Source organism: Phytophthora sojae, assembly GCF_000149755.1.
Source record: "Phytophthora sojae unplaced genomic scaffold PHYSOscaffold_5, whole genome shotgun sequence".
Taxonomy (NCBI): domain Eukaryota; phylum Oomycota; class Peronosporomycetes; order Peronosporales; family Peronosporaceae; genus Phytophthora; species Phytophthora sojae.
Window position 1 is genome coordinate 5,019,747 of NW_009258119.1, and position 23,133 is coordinate 5,042,879.

Sequence of the window (23,133 nt, forward strand, 5' to 3'; positions counted from 1 at the left end):
ATCCGGAAGACTGGAAGGCGAGGCCGGGCTGACGACCCCATTCGGCGTTTTGCACTCTACGGGGCTCTTGTGTCTGCCCCCGCAGACTCTGGGCGGCAACCACGTAGAACCCGGCGATGCCGCGCCTTGCGGTGCTGCAGGCGCTGGTGATCCTTCTCGTCGTGGCTTGGTACGGAGCCGAGGGCGCTGCTAAGAAGAAGACAGATGTCGCGACGACAGACGAAGACATTGTGCTCAGCGAGGTCTACGGCGGTCCCCATGGCTACGCGTTCTCGGACATGTCTTCAATCACGCTCGGACAGACGCTCAGCTCCGTCACCGTGCGTGGTGCGGCTCGAATCGATGCCATTTCGGCGCAGGCGGCGAAGCCTTCTGGCTCCAATTGGGACCACGGAGGTTCGGGCGGGAAGGAGTACGTCCTCACGCTCGGCAGCGGCGAGTACATCAACTCGATGGAGATCCATTGGGCCAAGAAGGGGACGCACACGCGCGTGTTTTACCTCAAGTTCGTCTCGAACAAGGGCAACTCCGTGTCGGCAGGAACCAAGACAGCTAACAGCGCAACGGTGAAGGCCCCTAAAGGGTTTCAATTGGGGGGATTCTACGGACGTGCAGCGTCTGCAGTGGATCAACTCGGTGCGATCTGGACGAGAAGGGGAGCGAAACCCGCTCTGCTCACGGATCGGATGGGGACTGGCTGGTACGGCAAGAGGATCCGAAACTGGGTGGGCCCCACCATCGGCTCGAACAGCGACACGGCCTGCTACCGACAAACGGAGCCTTATAACAGCAGCAAACTGTGCCCCGCAGGCTACACCCCTCTTGGCGATAGCTGCATCGCTCAATGTCCGTTGGCGTACCCCGTCAAGTGCTACCTCGAGTGCATTCCACAGAATGACGACTGCGCTCTGGAGATCATACAAAAGAGCGTGGCGGTGGTGGCCGCAGTGTTTAACGTGGCGACGGCAGGGATCTTCGGCGCCATCTTCTCCACGTACAAGCATGCCAGGCGGTACTTCTTCTGTGGCGCGAACGTCGTCGGAGTGATCAGGTCTCTCGTTTACTACATCAGATTCCAGCAAACCACGGCACCGCAAGGAGCAGTGGAAGAGATTCTGGCTGTGGCGTATCAGTCGGATGTCGTCGCTGTGGACTTGCCCGTTGCAATCTGCCACTGTCTTGGAATTCATGTTCCGCCCACTCTGCAGTTCACCGGTATCGTGATGATGATCGTGGAGAATATCGTGAAGCAAGTGATCATCAACGGCGACGAAATCCTCTCGTCAGGTCAGAACGTGTACAAACTCCTGAGCAACGTGAGCGCGGTCAATTCTTCCCATACAAGTGTGGACGAGTTGCAGGATCTCATGGACACCAAGTCGACGTGTGGCTACCAACTCAAGCGCCTTACGGACCATGTCATCCTCTCCGTCAACAATATCCGCAACACGACCCCACGAGCCAAGATCGACGACATCCGAGTGCAGATCAGCAACTCGCGCCTCGTTCAGAAGGATATCCCCGCAGCTACCAACAATTGTATGAACGAGCTGCTTTCCTATAAGACCAAGCAGGCCGCGTTCGAGACGAGAGATTTGCTTCGGAAGACGTTTGGAGTCATCATCGAGCAGCTCATCACCACGGCAACAACCAACATGGGCAAGTTTGTCGCGATGGAGCAGTACTTTATTGAGGTGTCGAACCTGGGATTAACCATGCTAGCCGGTCTGGATCCGACTCGGATCATTTGGTTGGCCTCGCAATTCATCCAGCCGACTTGCGGCCCCACTTCTTTTATCGGGGAGATCGACGATGGGTCGTTGTACGACGCGTTGGGTCTCAAAACTGTGGACGAGGCGTTCGTAGGCAGCTACGGCGCGTGGAAGAAGAAAGGGGACGGGATGGTTAACATCATTTTCAAGAGTATCGACACGAAGGACGTGACAGTTCTCATTCACTCGGGCGGCGACAAGATCGCCGAGGTTGACGTGAATGCAGGCAAGACGGTGGCATGGAACTCCACCGTCGCCAAACTGCAGGACAACGTGCTGTATCTGGATCGGTGGAGGCCGAATATTATCGGGTTGAAAGGCTCGGGTGGTGGTTCGCTCAAGTTGTGGGTGCCCAGATCCTCCAAGGGCGGCCACTTGACGATGCACGTGATGATTAATGTAAGTTAGAGCTCTCGTCGTTTTTAAAAAGTGTGGCAATAGAACAATTCTAGATCGTGAAAACTAACCGAACGACTCATCCCTTCTGTACAGCACCAACAACATCAGCTTGGTTGAGAAACCCACGCAACTCCACCAAGTGAAGTCACGATAGATAAAACCTCTCCTGCAGTACATGTACATATAGTCAGTATACTCGAGGGTATTGCAGCAGTTCCTTGAACAAGACCTTGAACCTCGAAGTTTCACACGAAGTGCGATGTCTCGCTCGTTTCAAACGAGTCGTTTGACGTGTCGGGGATCGCCTTACAGATCCCGTGGCCTATCTTGCGATTTTTTCTGGTCGTAGACCCGCGATTGGTGACAAGATCGATGACCTCGCGTTCTCGGACATCAACTCCGTCGTGTTTGGCCAGACAGCCAGCTCCATCACGATTCGCTCTGGTGACCGCGTCGATGCGGTGACTTTGCAGGTTGCAACCCCTGCTGCGTTGACGCTGTCACACGGCGGATCGGGTGGAAAGGATAATACGCTCGTGCTCGAGGACGGCGAGTACATCACGTCAATGGAGATCCACTGGGCCAAGAAGCTTACGAGCTCCAGGGTCTTTTACCTCAGCTTCGGCACCAGCGACGGCAATTCCGTTTCGGGAGGGACCCCGACCGAAAACAACTCGAGTGTTTCCGCCCCCGAAGGTTTCCAGCTGAGCGGGTTCTTCGGCCGTACTGAAGGTGCCGTGGATCAACTTGGTGTCATCTGGACGCGGATCGATGCCAAGACAGCAGTGCTCACCGATCCGACTGGTACGGAGACAGGATCCGGAATTGGGTGGGCCCTACCATAGGCGTGGCTAGTGACTCTGCTTGTTACCGGAAGACCGAGTCTGTCGACAGCAAGAAAGTGTGTCCGCTGGGCTACGTGAAGGACAGCATCACGCAGTGCCCCATGTCGTATCCGGTGGTGTGCTATCTCGAGTGCATTCCTCAGAACGACGACTGCTCTCTGGAAATCTTCACCAAGGCTGCGTCCGTGGCGGCTGCAGCGTTCAACACGGCGACGTCCGGCGTCTTCGACGCTCTCTTCGCCCAAAACAAGAGCGCCAAGAAGGCCTTCGTCTGCGCCTCGAACATCGTCGGCGTCCTCAAGTCGCTCATCTTCTACCTGCGATACACTCAAACCACGGCACCAGAGGGGGACGTGGAGGAGCTGCTTGCCGTGGCCTACCAGTCGGACGTGGTGCTCTTCGACTTGCCCGTTGCAGTGTGCAATTGCCTCGGTATTCCAGTTCCAGCAGGCGTAAAGTTCGCAGACGCTGTACTGGTGATCTGGTGATCGTGGAGACTATTGTGAAGCAGGCCATCACCAACGGCGACCAGATCCTCTCGTCCGCGGCCAATGTATTAGCTCTCCTCACCAAGACAAGCGCGACGAATTCCACTGCAGACACGAGCGTGGACGAGCTGCAGGACCTCATCGACTCCAACTCGACCTGCGGGTACCAGCTCAAGAACCTCACGGACCACGTGATCTCGTCGGTGAACGACATCCGAAGCGCGACGCCCAACGCCGCTGCCAATGACATTCGCGTCGCCATCGGCAGCTCGCCGATCGTGTTCAACGACATCCCCACAGCCACCAACAACTGCATGGGCGAGCTTCTGGCCACCAAAACGTCCGAGGCGGCGTTCAAGACGCGCGACTTGCTGCGCAAAACCTTCGGCGTCATCATCGACCAGCTCATCGAGACCACGATCACCGACTTGGGGGCGTCCGTCAAAGAGAGCGACTACATGCTCGAGGTGGCCAACATGGGGCTCGTGGTACTAGGCGGCCTTGACCCGACGGGCATCGCCTACATGGCTTCGCAGTTCGTGCAGCCCACGTGCGGCCCCACCTTGGATCTCGCCGCGCTACTCACTGCGCCACCGAAACAGAAGTCGACGAGGCAGCGCTGGATTCCGAGTCCGCCCTTGACAGCCACGTCGGACCTGGACCAGCATTGATACAGATCCGCGTTGAAGTCGCCCGTGACGCTGCCCACTTGCAATCGGACGTTGAGGTGCCACGCCGGCCAGTTCCACGCGCACGGCTGGCTGCTGCAGCGGCGTCGGCCTCGATCCTCGAGGATGAACGCCATCCTGGCAGCCTGCTCGCTCGCTGCAGACGGCAGTGCAGTAGACCAGCTCGTGCAGGAGCAGCAAAGCAAAGGTGCTGCCCCGAAACCGTCGCGGACACACACCACGCGCACGCCAGCGTCGCACATGGCTGGATGGCGAGCGGAGCGCGCGTCACCAAGCAAGGCCGACAGGCTCGTGCGCAGCTCGAGGCAGCGCTGCGCTTGACTCCGGACCAAGAGGAGTCAGAGATCGACTTCAACTTGGCTCGAAAGTATCCGGACGAGAGTCAGCGCGCGCCTTGAAGCTCCACGATGGCAGCGTAGGTAATGCTGGCCATCTTGTGGTGCTTGGGGCTCGCGAAATGCTGGCGGGTTGCCAGCTGGATGGGCAGGCGATGCCCATGCGAGTGCGCGCTGCTTTTCTGCAGCCAGTGAGCTGTGCAAACAACGCGGCGAGGGCGAACATATCTTCACGGCGAGCGGGCTTTGACGCATGAGCGAGTTGCTTCGCCGCGTCGTGTGGTCCCCCCTATCGCTTTACACGACGCAACGGTTCGGCGTTTCTTTTAGAGGTGCAACCGTTCTGATGGTTCGAAAAACAGCTGCCCCTAGCCCCTGCATCGAATTTCGGCCATTGCCTGGGGAGCTACGCTACCGTATTTCAGTACTACAGTACTGGGTGATCTCGAAAAAGCAGTGGTCCTGAACGTTGAATCCACTCGCAGAGTTGCCACACTGACCTAGGTTTACCGACTCCATCACTTGCCTTTTTGTGCTGCCTGCAGTTTCCCACGCTTTAGAATGTATAGTGCTGCTGGCGCAGCCAAGTGTTTCAGCAATGGATCATTTCGAAGGGGAGGAGGGTTGCAGATGTAATGGCGCTGCAGTTTTCACAAGCATGCACGTATTCGTTGCCCTATCAGTGGCAATATCCTCCCGTGAAGTAGCTAAGGATGGGCATAATGATCGACTTAAGCACTGTCGGCATATAGTAGCTGGCACACATCGCTGTTTCGAGGACATGCACAACAATCGCATCCCGCCTCGCTTCGCGGCAACAACCCACCCACCTAGCCCAGGGCAGCAATAGCAGCCTGATCACTTTCGATCGATACGTGCCTCCTTGAGGAGTACAGTAGCTGGCTGACATCACCACTCGCAACCCACTCCAGTCAAAATCCACCACGTTAAACGCGAAGCTCGTCTTCAACCCCAACGTACTGATTCACGTTCGAAACCTCCTCCCTTGCCTCCTACTCACCTCCCCATTGGCCGAAAGTCCTCGGTGACGACCCGCGGCCAGCCACAACACGACACTCGCCTCTTGCCCCGACGCCTATCACTTCGCGTTGTTCCGCGCAAGAGGCAGCACATTCACTCTCTCATGACGTTCTCGGGCGTCGCCGGAGCAGCCGCGCGCCAGCCCAAGGCGCTGCTGGCGTCGGGCGCCGCGGCCTCCGACATCAAGGCCGAGGCCGTCTCGGCCGTGCAGCTGCGCGTGGGCGACCTCTACTGGAAGCAGGACGGCGCGTTCGGCTGGACGCTCGGCCAGGTCTCGGCCTTCGACCGCAAGCAGCAGCGCGCCACCTTCTGCCTCATCGACGAGGCCACCGGCGAGCAGCTGCGCCGCAGCGACGACGATACTGGCGGTGAGCGCGCCGACCTGGAGCTCGAGCAGCAGATCGACCTGCAGCAGACGCCGCTCTTCGCCGCCAACCCCTTGTTCAGGTGCGCTACTTCTCTAACCGTGTTGCCTCGGTTAACACTAGCCTAACCTTGTCGTTCATTGCCTTAAATTGCTATGGTAACTATCTAGCACGGCGTCGGATATGACGTCGCTGCGCCACCTGCACGAGGCGGCGCTGGCCAAGAACTTGGAGGACCGCGCGGCGCTGCAGAACCAGCGGCCGTACACGTTCATGGCCAACGTGCTGATCGCCGTGAACCCGCTGCGGCAGCTTCCCGAGCCCGACAAGATGCTGTTCGTGGGGCAGCCGCTGGACCGCTGCCCGCCGCACCCGTACAACGTGGCTGAGAGCGCCTACCGCCAGCTCTGCGCCGTGCGCGCCGTCATGCAGAACCAGAGCATCATCATCAGCGGAGAGAGCGGCTCCGGCAAGACGGAGACGTCCAAGATCATCCTCGACTTCCTCACCATGCGCGCGGTGCACAACCCGGCGCTGTCGTCGGCCTCGGCCTCGTGCACATCCGACGACGAGATGGAACCGGAGCTCACGGCCCACAATCGCCCCGTGCTGGGCTGCATGGGCCCTCCGGGCTCCTCGACGCTCGCCATGTCGTACCCGCAGTCCAGCGGCAAGAGGAAGCTCTCGCCTGTGGCTGTGGGCGAGCGACTCATGGAGACGATCCCGATCCTCGAGTCCTTCGGCAATGCCAAGACCCACCGCAACCACAACTCGAGTCGCTTCGGCAAGTACATGAGGCTGCAGTTCGCCAACGAGACGCACGAGCTCTCGGGTGCGAGTATCGACACATATCTCCTGGAGAAGAGCCGACTGGTGTTCCAGCCCCAGGGCGAGCGCAACTTCCACGTATTCTACGAGCTGCTGCACTCGGACGACACCGAGTATCTGGAGAACGCCCTCCACTTGAAGCCCAAGAAGCCCGAGGACTACTCGTACCTGAACCAGTCGGGCTGCATGCGCTCCGACCTCATTGATGACGCTGAGAACTTCCGAAACTTGAAGAGCGCGCTACAGTTCATTGGCATCCGAGAGAGCGCTCAGCACGAGATTTTCCGCCTTGTGGCAGGACTGCTGCACATGGGCAACATCCACATCAGCCAAGAGGACACGGAGGAGGGAGAAACAGCCTGCATCCGTGAGGACGATGAGGCATCGCAGGAGGCTGTGCGTCACGCATCGGAGCTGCTTGGAGTCTCGAAGGAGCAGCTCACGGAAAGTATTCTGCTGAAGCGGATCATGACGCGTGGCTCCCGACGCAACTCCATCTACTTTATCAAGCGGGACGTTCGTAACGCTGTGTACTCGCGTGACACAATTGCCAAGACGATCTACGAGAACACCTTCACGTGGCTTATGTGGGAGTGCGCTGCGGCTTTGGACTACGACTCGTTCCGCAGTGACGTGGTGCCTTACATCGGTGTCCTGGATATCTTCGGTTTCGAGGATTTTGAGCCCAAGAACCGCAACTCGTTCGAGCAGCTGCTCATCAACTACGCCAACGAGACGCTGCAGAGTCTCTTTAACGCCTGCATCTTCGAGGCGGAGCAGGAGCTGTACAAGAGCGAGCACATCTACCACCCCACTAACCACTCGCTTTCGTTCCCGTTCCCCCTGGCCGGCCAGCCCTTGAAGCTGAAGGACCCGGACAACGAGATCGACTTTTTGGCAGAGCAGGTGGCTCCCAGTGGTGACCTCGTGGCCTACTCAGACAACCGCGAGTGTTTGAACCTCATTGCTAGTCGCCACGGTGGCCTGTTCGCTACCATCGACAACGTGTCGCGGCTTCCGATGCCGTCGGACCGTAAGCTGAACGAGCGCCTGCACACTCTGTTCAAGCGCCACCCGTGCTTCCCGACGCCCCACCCGAAGGATATTCGCGACACTTTCCTCATCCGTCACTACGCCGGCACTGTATCGTACACGATTGACTCGTTCGTCGACAAGAACAACAACATTATCTCGGACCAGTTCGAGGAGTTACTCAAGAACTCGTCGTCGCGTGTGCTGCAAGATTTGACCGGCAACAGCCGTAATGGCAACCGTGCACGCTCAGCCTCGAACGTATCGACCAAGTCGGCTGGACTCTCACCGCTGGGTGGCGGCTCGGCGTCTTCGAAGCGCCTCAAGGGAGGTAGTACGTCCAACCTCTTCTCCACGCAGATGAAGGGACTCACGACGGAGCTGGAGGGTACAAGCTGCAACTTCGTGCGCTGCATCAAGCCCAACACTCAGATGAAGGTCGGCCATTTCGATCGCCCTTTCGTCGTCGAGCAGCTCCGATGCTCGGGTACTGTGCAGGCCTGCGAGGTGCTCCGTGTCGGCCTTCCGACTCGAATTCTGTACGCGGAAGTGGTTGACGTCTACCGCAATCTGCTGCCGTACGAAGTGTTCCGTCGCTTTGACTCGAACGACAAGCTCTTCACGCAAGCTATTCTTTGGGCTTACGACTTCCCTACGGGCGCCTACCGCCTGGGTGACACTCGTCTGTTCTTCCGCACGGGCAAGATTGATCTACTCGACAAGCTGCTCACACCGGCTCCGGCATCGACCGAAAACCTGGGTAAGCAGCTGCTGCTCTACCTGCGCAAGAAGCACTGGATTAGCGTCACTACGGCTGTGATTACCTTCAACGCGTTCAAGCGCATTTTCCAGGATGTTCGGTACAACCGACGTGCTACGATGATTCAGTGCATGGTGCGTCAGCACCTGGCCCGGAAGCGTGTGCGGAAGATTCGCGTGCAGCTCCGTATGCACAAGCTCTGGACTCGGATGTCGCACCAGGCGCAGATCATGCACGCGTACCAGGACCGACCCGAGGACAAGATGGTGCTTCTCGACAAGTTGCTTGCCAAGAACTACCTCCCGGTGCAGCAGCGCTGGCTGCTCAAGTGGCTGGGACCCTTGCAGCGCGTTATCTACTTGCAGAAGCGCTGGAAGAAGATCACGGCGCAGTATATGGCCAAGCGTGGATTCTTGTGGCTTTTCGAGACCGTGCGGCGGAAGCGAAGTGCGCTGCGTGTTCAGGCGCATGTTCGCGCGATGATCGCGAGAACCCGATTCCTCAATCTCAAGAAGAAGGCCCTGGCTCGTCACCGTTGGCGAGCTGCCTACCTGAAGGTGAAGGTGTTCGGCCTGTTCAACCGCCAGCTGCGGCTGATCCACGTTGACCGTCTCGAGAAGGACAATGCAACTTTGATGAACAGCATGGCAGCTGTGACCGACAAGCTAAGCGAGGCTCAAGAGGAGGCCAAGATGGCGAAGCTGCAGCTCAAGAAGCTCCAGGTATCGTTCGACGAAGTGAAGATCGAAGCCAAACAGCAGCAACAACGTGTGGAGGAACTGGAGCTGGCTTTGCAGGCCAGAAGGTTCGAGGTCGCAGAGTTGCGGCGGCAGACGACCTATGGTGGCGGCTTGGTGGAGCGCATCATTCGCTTCTTCACCTGCAGTGCCGCCATCTCCCCGCCGTCGTCGCCTCGAGGCATGGTCACCCCCTCTCGCTTGCCCACTTTGAGACGACAGACGCAGTCGGCGTCGGAGGAGACCTCTGACAAAGGCGAGCGTATCGTGTGGGCGACCCCGTTGAGCGAGGCCGTCATGATCCCGCAGGAGGAGGACGGCGGTGCAGCCAAGCGGCGCATCAGCGTCACTGCGGTGAGCGAGGAGCCTGCGTTCGACTCGGAGGAGGAGGAATTCCGCTCCAAGGACGCCGACATGCTGTGGTCTGTGTCCAGGTACATGTTCTAAGGTCCAAGTGTTGATTGACTTTCGTGGAGTTGCTCGCGGCATGAAGCCTGCGCCTCCCCTCGACGCCCCAGTCCAAGACTCGCGTCGACTTATATTATTCGCGTAGCGCACGCGCTGGCCGCTGTATGGCAGCTTTATATATTGTAAACTAAGGTGTGTGAGTTTGCCAGGTGTAGCGTACGTCTTGGTAGCCTAACCTGTAGCGTACATGTGTAGCACGGGGCCGTCGGAAGTTCCTGCGTTCGTGGCAGATAGCAACCTTAATTGATGCACTTGTGTCATTGTATATCTCGTGGTAGCTGCAGTCGTGTCTTTGGTGGCAAAACCGCCTTGCTTGTCACTGGTTGCAGGGATCACTAGCGACAAGCTAGCGGTTTTGCTGGCACGAAGTTATTGCGCGAGCAGCGTGCGTCATGCAACGAAGTAGCCAAGCGATCTTTGAAGCAAGCGATCCATGAAGCAATTGTCAAGCGCCCGGCCACGTTGATGTTGCCTTTTGGTGACCATCGCGCCTCCACGTTCCCGTAACTGCGCGGCAACTATCTGCGTGAGCTTCCTACGTCACTCGGAACTTCAAATCGCTACGAAGTATCATACGAGTGATACTCACGCGGATGTTATTATCTAGGCTTACCGCCTGAATTCTGCCTACAATGTGGCGTACACGGCTTGCTCGATCAGCATTCGAGCTGTGTCGTTGCTCGGCTGCACTTCCAGTAGCTGCACAGCGGCGCGGTGCGCCAAGCTCCATCGCTGGAGCCTCGTGGCGCACGTTCCTAGTCCGACGAGAGCTTCGATAAGCTGCGGCTTCAACTTGATGGCAGTCTCGTAGTGACCCAGAGCTTTCCCGAAGTTGCCTACACACGGACAGAATACAGATTTGACGACTCAGCACGAGCATTTATCCTGTCATAATATAATAAAAACATACCGCTTTGGTACTCGACCATGGCGAGCTTGTTCCAGGCGTAGGCATACTCGGGGAAGTCGTGCACCACTTGCTCCAGCATCTCTCGCGCTTCGTCCCACTTCTTCTGTCCGGCCAGCTCCACAGCTCGCTGCACTTCATCCTGGACACTCTGTCCGCACTCTCCGAGCCACATGCCCTCCAGACTAGCCATCACAAACTGGACGATGGTGCTGTCGTCACAGCGCAAGTACGTCAGCAGCTTGTCCTCGTCCGCCGATTGAAGTTGCATGATGGACGGCGTGGACACAACAACGTCGGCGTCTTCAGGTTTTCCAGAGACGTCAGTCGGGTACCGAGCTGCCAGCGCTTCAGACGCGACGTGGTGAGTGCCATCAAAGCCGTCAAAGTACAACAAGAGCGCAGGGTGCACAACCGCCTGCAACAGCAACAAAACAAGTGTTAGAGGAGTGTTGCAGAAGGTTTGATGAAGTGATGAAAACAATATTTTCACTACCTTGGGAGATTCATCCAGACGGATTTCTTCTTGGGGCACGTTGTACAATTTACTCGCAAAACTGTAAATTGGTAACCAAATCAGCACCTGGACAACCCCAACTAGAGGTATTATAAAATAAAAGCCCACCCACCTGAAGCCAGGACTGTGTGGCAAAATATCATACACAACTCGCGGCCCCGCTGCCGCTTCAACCCCGTCTGTGGTTACATACCAGGCGAAAATCACACCACGCTTTTCACCCTTCACTTCCACCACGTCTCCCACCAAGAACTCGATGGCGTTGCTGCGTTCCTACACACAAAAATCCAAGCCAAAGGTTAGGTGCATGCTTCTGCAAATTCTCTCTAACTTTATATCACCCACCCACCTTGGGTCCAAAAATCCCTTGGTCTCTAAACTCCCGGATGAGGGCGTTGTGGTCGTCCACGCTCTTCATCGCGTCAAATGCGGCGTCAATCCGGGCGTCCAGCGCCGCCTTATCCTTTGTATCCACGGGCTGGGCGAACCCTGAGCGCACAATGGCGGCAAAAGTTTTGTTGCCTGCGCCCCGTCGCTTTAACACCTCCATATCCTCGAAGCGCCGCATGAACATGCGCTCGCGCTGCCAGTCGCTCTTGACCCCGGCGTATGAGGCGACGGCGCCCGAGCGGACGGCATTGTACAGGGTGCGGCCGGCCTCCACGTCGCGCTGCAGCGTCTGCGTGGAGCGCAGCAGTGTCCTGGGGCAGCAGATCCACAATATTAATTCAGAGATTCCCTTAACCCACGCTGGTGCCGTGGCAACACGCACCGATAGAGCGCGATCACCACCGGGGACGCCATGGCAACACCAGGATGGCAAAATGGCAAAACAAACCTCACATATAAATTCCATCCACCAATCAAATCCGTTAGTACAAAATATAACCGAAATGCGCTCGTCCCATTGGTCAGATACATATTTTAGCCGCAAGATACACCCCATCAAAGTCACTTCCACTTTTTTTGAGAAAGCTTTAGGTGGTGTTAACCATGGCGCAGGCGCTGGAGGGCTTCGACGTGGAGGCGTACGCCGCCAAGTACAGCGGCCGCAACCGCACCGAGCGGCTGCTGTTCCTCACCAAGACGTGCCCCGAGCTGCAGGCCGAGGCGAAGCGCGCGTTGCTGCGCGAGCTCAAGGGCAGCCTGAACATGGGACTGTACGCCGAGATTTTAGGTGAAAAGGTCCAGGAGGAGGCGAGTTTCATCGACAACGTGAAACACAACGCGGCGCAGCAACACGAGCGTCTGGAGCAGGAGTTGAACTCGTACAAGTCCACGATGATCAAGGAGAGCATCCGGGTAAAGTGAAAAAAAAGAGCTTAGGCTAGTGCTAACCTGTTTAGGCTAGTGCTAACCTGTTTAGGCTAGTGTTAACCTGCACTTATAGATAGGTTACTAACTTTCGTTTTATTTGCTTAGATGGGCCACAACGACCTGGGGGATTTTTACTACGAAATGGGTGATTTGCCAGCTGCTCTCAAGAGTTTCGCCCAGGCCCGCGACTACTGCACCACGGACAAGCACATTATTGAAATGTGCCTAAACGTGAGCAAAGTGGCGCTGCACATGCGCAACTTCGGCCACGTGACCAACTACCTGACCAAGCTGGAGCAAGTCAACGCGCCTCAGAGCGACCCAATGTAAGTGCAAAAAGTGATCCTGCAATTGCAATTGCAACTGGGTGTTGCAGTGGAATAGGTTAACACTATTTTTTACTTTTATATTTTGCAGCTTGAAGTCAAAGATCGCATCGGCTTTTGGACTTGTGGCGCTGAACGAGAAAAGTTACCACGCGGCCGCCTCCAAGTTCATCGAGTGCAGCGCCGAGATCGGTTCGAGTTACAATGAGGTTCTGCACGCAGAGGACATCGCTCTATACGGCGGAATTTGCGCGCTGGCGTCTTTCAAGCGTGAAGAGCTCAAGGAAAAGGTGGAAAACTAATCTCTTGGGCCAATCGTGTGCGTGTTGAAGCTGATTTGTTTTTGCTGCTTTTAGGTGATCAACAATTCGTCGTTCAAGGCGTTTTTGGAGTTGCTGCCGTGGCTGCGTGAGCTCATCACCGACTTTTACTCCAGCAACTACGCGTCGTGCCTGCAGACGCTGGAGAAGATGAAGGTATGCTGCCGGTGTACGATGTTACTGTTACGGTCGGTATGGCATTGACATTATTTGTAAAAAAAATGGTTTTGTTGACAGCCTGAGCTCAAGCTGGACTTGTACCTGTGTGAGCACATGGAGAAGCTGTGCAAGGAGATCCGCAGTCGTGGGATCATCCAGTACTTCTACCCGTACCTGTCGGTGGATCTGCACCAAATGGCGCGCACGTTTAACACGCCGACACCAGACCTTGAGAAGGAAATCTGCGAGCTCATTGCGGCCGAGCGCTTGCACGCGCGAATGGATTCGTATCAGAAGGTTGGTGGTTCCTCCGCGTTGTCAAAAGTTACTGCCCATTCTAATAGCTACGGGGTATTGTCAATTTTCAGGTGCTGTATGCTTATCACCCGAACCAGCGCGCGGCCACGTACGAGCGCGCATTCGAAGTGGGCCGCAAGTACGCGGCCGAGTCGCGCAACCTGCTGCTGCGCATGAGTCTGCTCAAGAACAACGTTATTATCCGCGACTCGTAAACCAGCATCGTCGCGACGGCAACTGGAGGTTTTCTAACCCAGTCAGTGTTTGCGTGAACTGACTGAAACCTATCAGGTAATTTGACAATCGTACGTGACTTCGCTACCTGCTTTCACGAATCCTGGTGCTTGTTTGTTTGCAATCACGGGCTCAAAAATAGCCAAGAACCGCAGTTTCACTGTGTCTGTTTTGGGGGCTACCGATTGCATCGGCGTTCAATTTCGTAGGCCTTTTCACATTAACTTCAGCATGGGTGACGCGGTGGAAGGAACTACAGCAACCTCGACAGACAGCACTAGCGAGCAGCAGCCTCTGTCAATAGCTGAATCGCTGAGTCACGTGCAAGATGGACTAAACGTGCACAACAGTGCATCGCGTGCAATTTTGCTGCACATCTGCCAACGCCTCACACGGCTGGAAGCGAGCATGGATGAAGCGCGTGGGGACATCTACCAGCTACGATACGAGACTAACCAAGGATCGGAAACTGTTCGAGGCGAAGTTTCGGGGGTGCACGACAGGGTCAACACCATAACTACCAAGCTAAAAGAGTACCAGAACGTGATGGAGGTCTTCCAGAACGACATTCGCTCGCACAAGAACAGCATCTCGGTGCTGACGTCCAAGGTCAAGAAGGAAAAGGAGCACATCAAAGTCGTCGATACGGTGCGTAAATCTCTCGAGTGATGGAGATACCAGGGTGTTTTGCTAACAACAAATCTTTTGCTTTACCTTGGCAGAAAGTTGAGAATCACCGCAATGACTTCAACAATCGTTTCACAGAGCTGACACAAAAGTTCCAGGAGCTTCCGCTTCAACTCGCAGCGTTGCAGCCCACACCCCCTCCCAGCCACATACCCGAGAAGTTCACCTTCCAGACCAACGACGAGAAACTATCACTCCAGACACACCTAAAGCGTCTTGACGGCACGAAACGTGCCCAGGGTTACACGGATCTGCAGCCTTTCACTATCCCCGAGGACATGAAGTCCAAGGTAGAGACGCGAATCCGGCAGCAAGAGGCGAGCAAGCGCGAGGCCGACGCTCGAGCTGCCGCTGAGCTGTCGGATGCGTATCGACGGCTGCAACTTGCTGCAGTCAACAGCAACAACCCTCGACTCAGTGAAATCCACCTGACGTTGGATCGATGCCAGCAAGAAGTGAAGCGCGCGTTCCAGCTGATCCGCACGTCCAACCTGCAGCTGTACTCGTACTGCGAATCCAAGGTAGAACGGATGGAGATTACGGCGCTACAGAACGAGATCAAGCAGCTTCGGACTCGTATGCGCGAGATCGAGAGTCACCCTCGACAAAAGCAGCTCCAGCTCCAGCTTGGTGGCGAGACTACAGGAGCCCTATCGGATGGACTTGTAGTCGGGGACAAGCCTGCCGCATCCAGCGTGAAGAGGACAGCGCACCACTTGACCAGCTCGCAAATCCCCGTTCTGCGCGTCTCGCTGCTGGAATTGTCAAGGAATTTGAATCTGCTGAAGCACCGGTGGAAGAAGCACAAGCGACTCAACCCCAACAGCGGCACTAACGTGAATCCCGTCGCGCAGAAGCATCTCGACAAGCTGGTGGAGTTGATCAACGACGCATACGCCTCCATGGCGCAGGAGCCGATCGATCTTGCAGCGGCTGAGGCTCATGTGGAGAAAGTCGGTCGCGTGTTGGGATCGGACTTCTCGATGCAAATCTTGGCGCTGCTTGGGGGACGCAGCGATGAACCGGAGAGCTGTCGATTCCCTGTGGCAATCACTGCACGAGCGGCAGCAGGTGAGATGGCTGCAGCGTTGTGCAAGTACTCGGAAGCGTTCACCGACATGTTCTTCCGGCACGAGACCGACAACAAGGTGGCAACTGCAGCGATGAACGAATGGGCCTCTGAAAAGCGTACCGTGGAGAATATCGGCCGGGAAGTGAGCTCCCTCGCTCGCAGTCAGCATGTGCTTGAGGTGACACTGGCAAGACTCGCCGCTGCGATGCAGAGGAAGAACTTGGTGAGTGTGGACGGAGACGGAATGATCAGTAACGAGAGCGAAGCGGATGCTTTCCAGTCCTGGACAACGATGGGGGACGAGTTGCAACAGCTAAAGGGACAGATCGAGGCGATGAGCAGACACTTTGTGACTGAAAGTGCACTTGCGGAGATACTGCGAGACCTTAAACAGAACACACCACCGTTCACAGGCGTCAGTGGGGTTACGATCGGCCAGAGATATCAAGCAGTAACATCGCCAGTAGGATCCCCGCCATCGTCGGCCTCCCTCTTGAAGCGCCCGCCGACCGTCGAAAGCGACTCATCTGCGAACAAAATGCTCGCAGCAATCACGCTGGAACCGCCGGAAGACCGACCGAGGTCCCAGACGAAGCTCGACCCGCTGCATGGAGTCAAACTCAACGGGTCTAGTCGCCAATCTGGCAGAGCGGATACACAAGACAGTCTGGGCTCAGGACAAGGGTCAGCAACAAGTAGAATTCAGGCTCGAGCACAAATGCTGCGACCAAAGAGCATGCAGCGCCCGAACTAAGTACACAATGGTACAAACCCTTTTGTTTTGTCACCACCGCCTCCATCGTGTTCTATTACAAGCAAGTCTCCGAAGCTCAGCAATCCGTGAGCCTAGCGATTCAATATAAAAATCAGTTTCTCCATTCCTCCGTCAACCTTCGCTCCCCTTCTCAAGGCAGCGGTTCGGATGCGTCACCCACACGCTTGAGGTGCAAGTACGCATCGGTCCCGTACCCCTCCATGGAGATGACCTGCAAGTCCCCTCCAAAGTAGCGCGCAAACAGTCGACTAATGGGCAAACCATAGCCCAGTCCCGCCAACGGCGAATCCCCGCCGAAGTCATTGGGCGCCTCCAGCCTTTCGAACGCTTCCGAGTCCGCGGTCGTGTACAGATACGACCAGATCCTCGATACGGACGAGCGGGGGATACCCCCTCCCTCATCCGAAATCTTGATGGACACGTCTTCGTTGTCCTCTCCGTCGGCGATCACGATCTTGATGGGGGGCATGTCGTTGTCCACGCCGTGGAACTCCACCACCGCGCGCATCGAGTTCTTGATCATCTCAAAGAGCATGTGGTGCAGGTGGCTGGGCACGAAGGGCATGGAGAAGTCCGTGTGTCCATGCAGCTCGACCTCGGGGGCGTCTCCGTACTGCCGCAGACACATGTGTCTGGCTGTATCAATGGCGGCGAGGGCGATCTCGGCGGGGGACGTGCTCTCGCAGATGCAGCCCACCCAGCCTTCCTCCTCGTCGTGCAGGGCGATGTGCTGACTCATGAGCATGCGGATGCCGATGCGCGACATGTAGAACGCGTCCAGGAAGGAATGCAGGTCCGACAGGTCGGCGAACTCCTGCGAGCGGAGATATCTCTGCCCCACCTCCTTGCCGCCCTTGTCCTTCTGCGAGAAGGTTTTAAACAGCTCCATCTTGAGCTCGTGCACGCCCTTGGCCATGGTGTAGAGCGTGCCGCTGTGCCGCATCTTGATGCTCTCGATGAGCGACCGGAAGGCCAGCTCGTCCTGGAAGCTCTCGACCTTGGGGAAGCTGAGCAGCTCCTTGGCCGAGTCCACGTACCACGCGCGCACCTGCTGCACCGACGGCATGTCGCTGAGCCCGTGCGGCAGGTTCTCCAGGTTCTTGATGCGGTGCGCGTACCGCACCGGCAGCTCGCCGTGCAGGAAGCGCGCCGACTGGATGAGCTTCTGCGGCGAGATGGCCGTGCCGAACTCGAGCAGGTACTGCAGCGACACGCCCGTCTGCGGCAGGCGCGCCAGCTCCTCGATCTTGGCCGCCATGTTGGCGTCGCGCGCGGCGCTCAGCCCCGAGGCCGCGCGGCGGAGCGGAGCGACACCTCGACGCATTGATCCGACAGAGCCGGTAGACGGTAGACTTGCCGGCAGACTTGGGATCGCTGACGCAAGTGTGGGAATGATGCGAGTTGACGTGAAAGACGTGAAAAATCGTGAGAGATGATACTGGTGTGGTTGACATCAGTGCTGTATATGGGCGGTTGTATGTGGTCATTAGATTATAGAGGCTTCGATAGGTTTTGCGTTTTTTTTCTTGTGGTGCTGCGGTAACTTCAGCTCTGAAGGCAACATGTGTGCAGGTGGTGTGGAGGGGCAGCTGTGGACTCGGCTCAAACTGCATGGTGTGGACGCTGTGGGAGCGAATTTGAACGCACCTTTACTTTTTTTCATACACGAATACAGCTACAACTATCGACTTAGGACGGATTGATCCGTACGTGCATCGTGATATGCCCGCCTTCCGACGACCGCGGGATCCACATGAGCAACGAGCCACCTCCCTTACCAGGCAGACCCAAAAAACCGGGACGCCAGCGATCCAGATACAAAGTCTTGTCCTCCAGCTCCGGGAACGTGGCTTCCCACGTCACGGTATCCCCCGAACCAACGTCCACCTTGGTGTATCCATCACCACCACTGTGGACAACCACCGTCACGTCCTTCGTATCCACACTCTCGAAGATTAACCTCACAACGCCGTCACCCGCGTGAGTGTACGACCCGTAGCTGCCGGCAAAAGCTTCGTCCACTGTTGAGAGCCCCAATGCGTCGAACAATGTACCGTCATCGATCTCTCCGACGTAAGCTGTAGGCCCGCATATAGGCTGCACGAACTGCGAGGCCATGTACGCGATACCCGTGGGGTCTATCGTGGACAGTACGACCAGCCCCATATTTGCCACTTGCAGCATGTAGTCCTTCTCGGCCACGTCCTTCCCCTTATCCGTCTTACCAGTGTCGATGAGCTGGTCGACGATCACTCCGAACGTCTTCCGTAGCAGATCACGCGTCTGGTAGGCTACCGTCTTGGTCTTGGTGGCCAGCAGCTCGCCCATACAGTTGTTCGTGACGATCGGGATGTCGTTCAGTACGATGGACGACCTGTATACCTTGACGCGAATGTCGTCGATGTTAGAGCTTGCGTTACGGTACCTAAGCACAGCCATAGTCACGCGATCCGTGAGACGCTTGAGCTGCCACCCACAGCTCGAGTTCTTGTCGATGAGGTCTTGCAGTTCGTCCACCGTCGTCGAAGATTTGTTCACCATGTTGTTCCCCGTCAGCAAGTTCATGACGTTTGCTCCGCTGGAGATGATCTCTTCGCCGTTGGTGATCGCTTGCTTCACGATACCTTCCACGATGACAAGCACAATGTCCGCGAACTGCGCTTTAGCCGGAACCGGGATACCAAGACACGTACAAACAGCTACAGGAAGGTCATACAGAACAACGTCGGCCTGATAAGCGACGGTCAGCAGCTCTGCCGTGTCACCTTGGGGTGCAGTGGTTTGCCGGTAGCGCAGGTAATAGATCAGACCTCGGATCACCTGCACGATGTTCGCAACGCAGGTGATGGCCCACTTGACAGTTTTGTAAGCAGCCAAAATCTCACCGAATACTCCCCCAGTTGCAGCATTCAACGCCACTGCGATAACGGTGCCGATTTTGTGGAGCACCGCGAGAGCGCAGTCGTCGTTTTGAGGGAGACACTCTAAGCCACACGTCACAGGATACGAGATCGGACATTGCGTGATGCAATCGTCGCCGTCCTTGCCGAAGCCCAACGGACAAATGTTGGTGCTGTCGAAGGCCGCCGTCTTGCGATAGCACGCTGTGTCGGTAGGCTTGCCGATGGTGGGGCCCACCCAGTTGCGGATCGTCGTGCCGTACGAATTGTTGCCGACACCGGAAGGATCCGTCAGCTCGATGTTCTTGGCCGACATTCTCGTCCAAATGGCCCCAAGTTGATCCACTTCATCCGCAGCGCGGCCGTAAAACCCACTCAGCATGAATCCTTCAGGTGCGGTGGCAACCCCCGTTTTGTCCGTCTTCGTTCCGCCGGAGATGGTCTTGCCCTTGTTGGTAGTGAAGCTGAGGTAGAACACACGAGTGTGAGACCCCTGCTTCTCCGTGTGAGCTTCCATCGAGGTTATGTACTCGCCGGAGGCAAGAGTGAGCGTCTGCTCCTCTCCGCCCTTACCACCGTGAGAGAACGTCAGTTCTTTAGGGGCAGCGACCTGCAGCGTCACAGCATCCACGCGCTTTGCCGACCGAATCGTGATAGAAGACGCCGTCTGACCGAATTTGATGTCGTTGATGTCGGAAAATGCGTTGCCGTGAGGACCGCCGAATAGTTCGCTCAGCACAATATCCTCGTCAGCTGAAACAGGAGGCGCGACCGTCTCGTTGACCGCTGCGATGCTGGACCATACGGCACCGACCAGGTCCATCTCGTCACCGTAGCGACCGAAGAAGCCGGCAAGCTGGTAGCCCTTGGGTGCCGTCGCCGATCCCTTCTCATCAGTCTGCGATCCGCCCGCGACCGATCTGCCTTTACTAGTTCCCAAATTCATGTAGAAGATGCGGGTATGACCGCCCTTTTGGCCCCAATGAACCTCCATAGTAGTGATATACTCGCCTGGCTCAAGCGTAAGAGTGTTGTCTTCTCCTCCTGTGCCGCCGTGGGTGAACGTCATCTCCTTCGGCGCCGAAATCTGCACTGTAAGGCCGTCAAGACGCTCGGCGGCACGGATTGTGACGGAACTGACGGTCATGCCGGAAGTAACAGCGAGCTGGTCGGAGAACTGCTCGCCGTGAGGGCCTCCGAACGAATCACTCAGTTGAACCGCCCTTTTGTTCACCTTCGTCTTCACTTCCGACAAACTGCCGGCGATGTCGGCAGGGGCGACGGTACCCGGGGAGTCCTCATCCTTGACTGGGGCAGGTGCCGGTGTCGGAGCTGGGGTCACCAAGTCAATGTACGCCCAAACTGCACCCAGCGAGTCGATTTCCTTGCCGTCTTTGCCGAAAAAACCGGCCAGCTGAAAGCCTTCGGGTGCCGTCACGGTGCTCTTCTCATCCGTCATGGAGCCACCGGCTAGCGAGTTGCCGGCGCTCGTAACGAAGTTGACGTAGAAGATGCGCGTGTGGCCGTTCTTCTTGCCCCAATGAACTTCCATCGACTTAATGTACTCGCCCTTTTCCAGCTTGAGCGTCTTCTGATCTCCTCCAGTCCCGCCGTGGGTGAACGTCAGACTCTTAGGTGCCGAAATCGTCATAGTGATACCATCGAGACGCTCACCGGCATGAATCGAGATGGAGCTGACAGTCTGACCCGAATTCACGAAGTTTTTGTCGGAGAAGTCCATACCATGAGGTCCACCAAAGCTCTCACTGAGCTGAACAGAGTCCTTGACGGATATTGACGGTTCTGCAGGTGCTTCAGTGCCGGCAGGTGCCGGCGCTGGACCAGCCGTGGCTGATCCGGACGGTGCTGGTGCCTCTGCAACGGATCCTGCAGCAGAACCTTCAGAAGATGACAGCGGCTCTGCAGACTCTGATGCTGATGACTCTGTGGATGCTGCAGCCGACTCATCGGTCGACGATGTCGCTGCTGAGGCGTCCGCGGATCCTTCCCCTGAAGCCGCCTCCGACGTTGCTGCTGACTCATCCGCCGAATCGCTCGTCGATGCTGCTGGTCTTTTTCCTGTTTTCTTGGGCTTTGCCGGTTCCGCAGGCTCTGACGCGGAGGAATCGGCCGACGCTGCTGCCGATTCGTCATCTGAAGCGTCCGTCGACGTTGTCGGCCTTTTCCCCGCCTTCTTGGGCTTAGCCACAGCACCGGTAGATCCTGACGCGGAGGCATCGGCCGACCCCGCCGCAGACTCATCGGCTGACGCATCCGTCGACGTCGCTGGAGTTTTACCTGCTTTATTGGGCTTCGCCACTTCAGCAGACCCCGAGGCATCGATGGAGGCTTCTGCAGACGCAGGAGCAGTCGCATCGGTAGATCCCGCAGTGGAATCCACAGCTGAACCTTCACCAGAACCAGCGGTAGAAGCTGCTGGTGCAGGAGCGGCAGCGGCGGGGGCCGGTGGCTCCGTCGCCGGGGCTTCGGCTGAAATACGCGTCCAGATCGCTCCCAACTTGTCGATCTCGTCTCCGTCTTGGCCGAAGAAGCCTCCAAGCTGAAACCCCTCGGGCGCCGTCACCGTGTTCTTGCTCTCGGTCTGCGAGCCTCCAGAGACCGTGTTGCCGGCACTCGTTCCGAAGCTCAGGTAAAAGATGCGCGTTCTCCCCTTCTTCTCGCCCCAATGGGCCTCCATCGACGTGATGTGCTCGTCCGCAGCGAGCGTGAGGGTGTTTGCCCTTCCGCCAGTTCCTCCGTGGCTGAACGTCGCGGCCGTCGGAGCTTTCACGTCCAGCGAGACTCCATCGACACGCTCGCCCGCTCGAATGGTGATGGCGCCGATGACCTGGCCGGCTGAGACCGAGGCTTGGTCCGAGAACTCCGTTCCATGGGGTCCTCCAAAGCTCTCACTCAACTGTACGGAGTCATCAGCTGAGAACGTCCCGGGGACAACCAGGAAGAAAATCCACGCTAACGCTAGCAGCGTCGACGTCACCACGTGGAGTGACCCCATGCGAGTTGCTCCAGTGCAAGAATGGAAATGTGAGAGCGTCTCCCCTGCTGGGCTCGGGAGACGCTCACGAAAGACGATATGTCTTAGGATATCTGGGATAAGCTTTGGGATTGGACTTCCTGAAGGCACTGATTAAAGCAACATTGAAATATTGGCGTTGCGTAACATTGAGCGCAACAATGGTGCCTCTGCCTAACATTGCACAATGTTACGGTATCTCTCGTAGCAGAATATTTGGTTTACCAATATGACAATAGTGGACGCGACAGCTCGACAGCTCGACAGCTCCGACAGCTCGACAGCTCGACAGCGAAGCACGCTGTATCACTCGGGGCGTGCGCCAACAGCTTCCGCCGCTAACGCGGCAAGCGCGTCATGGTGTACGCGCCGACACATGCAGCAGGGGAATGGGCTCTACGGGATCTACGCGCAGCTCTACCTGGGCGCCACGGGTTGTCTATTCCTAGTTGGCAGGACACTCTCGCGTTGGCTTTCGCCTGCGGACTTAGCGACGGCACTTCGGGGGGCCCGCCCCTCTCTCGCTTCGCTCGGGGGGCGCCGCTGTGCGGCCTGCCCCACCCCCTCGTGCCTTACGCTAAGTCCTCGGCTCGACCAGGCGCGGTGTCTAGGAAAAAAATATCGGGTTGCAGCGCTCAGACCCGCCCCCGCCTGATCGGCGGGTGTTGACGATCGGTGAACGCGCTCAGCGAGGCTCGCGCTCGCGTTCGCTCGCCCTCCCCCTTTAACCTAACTGCGCTGTTGGCTAGAGGCGCATTAAAAGCGCTTACGACTGCTTGGAAGATAGCGCATTCGATCGCATGCAACACGCATCGCGCCTAACGCAACG

The 23,133-nt window shown here is 57.1% G+C and overlaps 7 protein-coding genes across 7 annotated transcripts; 4 read left to right on the plus strand and 3 right to left on the minus strand.

Annotated features, from left to right (window-relative positions):
• Nucleotides 1–278: 278 nt before the first annotated feature.
• Nucleotides 279–2,180, plus strand: PHYSODRAFT_508670 (hypothetical protein; the record flags this gene model as incomplete). The annotated part of the gene is made up of 1 exon (XM_009531399.1): nt 279–2,180. One exon carries the CDS (start codon nt 279–281, stop codon nt 2,178–2,180), a length of 1,902 nt encoding a protein of 633 aa, XP_009529694.1.
• Nucleotides 2,181–5,672: 3,492 nt separating this feature from the next.
• On the plus strand, nt 5,673–10,006 carry PHYSODRAFT_334143 (hypothetical protein; the record flags this gene model as incomplete). The annotated part of the gene is made up of 3 exons (XM_009531400.1): nt 5,673–6,016; nt 6,105–9,725; nt 9,955–10,006. The coding sequence occupies 3 exons, from the start codon at nt 5,673–5,675 to the stop codon at nt 10,004–10,006; spliced, it is 4,017 nt and encodes a 1,338-aa protein (XP_009529695.1).
• A 380-nt stretch (nt 10,007–10,386) lies between these two features.
• Nucleotides 10,387–11,987, minus strand: PHYSODRAFT_334144 (hypothetical protein; the record flags this gene model as incomplete). The annotated part of the gene is made up of 7 exons (XM_009531401.1): nt 10,387–10,595; nt 10,670–11,084; nt 11,163–11,223; nt 11,296–11,307; nt 11,377–11,456; nt 11,533–11,884; nt 11,956–11,987. The coding sequence occupies 7 exons, from the start codon at nt 11,985–11,987 to the stop codon at nt 10,387–10,389; spliced, it is 1,161 nt and encodes a 386-aa protein (XP_009529696.1).
• Nucleotides 11,988–12,176: 189 nt separating this feature from the next.
• On the plus strand, nt 12,177–13,817 carry PHYSODRAFT_346736 (hypothetical protein; the record flags this gene model as incomplete). The annotated part of the gene is made up of 6 exons (XM_009531402.1): nt 12,177–12,485; nt 12,606–12,826; nt 12,918–13,116; nt 13,183–13,302; nt 13,384–13,602; nt 13,674–13,817. 6 exons carry the CDS (start codon nt 12,177–12,179, stop codon nt 13,815–13,817), a joined length of 1,212 nt encoding a protein of 403 aa, XP_009529697.1.
• A 67-nt stretch (nt 13,818–13,884) lies between these two features.
• Nucleotides 13,885–16,470, plus strand: PHYSODRAFT_286408 (hypothetical protein). Its single transcript, XM_009531403.1, has one exon. The coding sequence runs from the start codon at nt 14,505–14,507 to the stop codon at nt 16,347–16,349; it is 1,845 nt and encodes a 614-aa protein (XP_009529698.1). The 5' UTR covers nt 13,885–14,504; the 3' UTR covers nt 16,350–16,470.
• Nucleotides 16,471–16,500: 30 nt separating this feature from the next.
• On the minus strand, nt 16,501–17,628 carry PHYSODRAFT_316081 (hypothetical protein; the record flags this gene model as incomplete). Its single annotated transcript, XM_009531404.1, has 1 exon — nt 16,501–17,628. One exon carries the CDS (start codon nt 17,626–17,628, stop codon nt 16,501–16,503), a length of 1,128 nt encoding a protein of 375 aa, XP_009529699.1.
• A 375-nt stretch (nt 17,629–18,003) lies between these two features.
• On the minus strand, nt 18,004–22,256 carry PHYSODRAFT_545501 (hypothetical protein). Its single transcript, XM_009531405.1, has one exon. It carries the CDS (start codon nt 21,966–21,968, stop codon nt 18,060–18,062), a length of 3,909 nt encoding a protein of 1,302 aa, XP_009529700.1. The 5' UTR covers nt 21,969–22,256; the 3' UTR covers nt 18,004–18,059.
• Between the last annotated feature and the right edge of the window lie 877 nt (nt 22,257–23,133).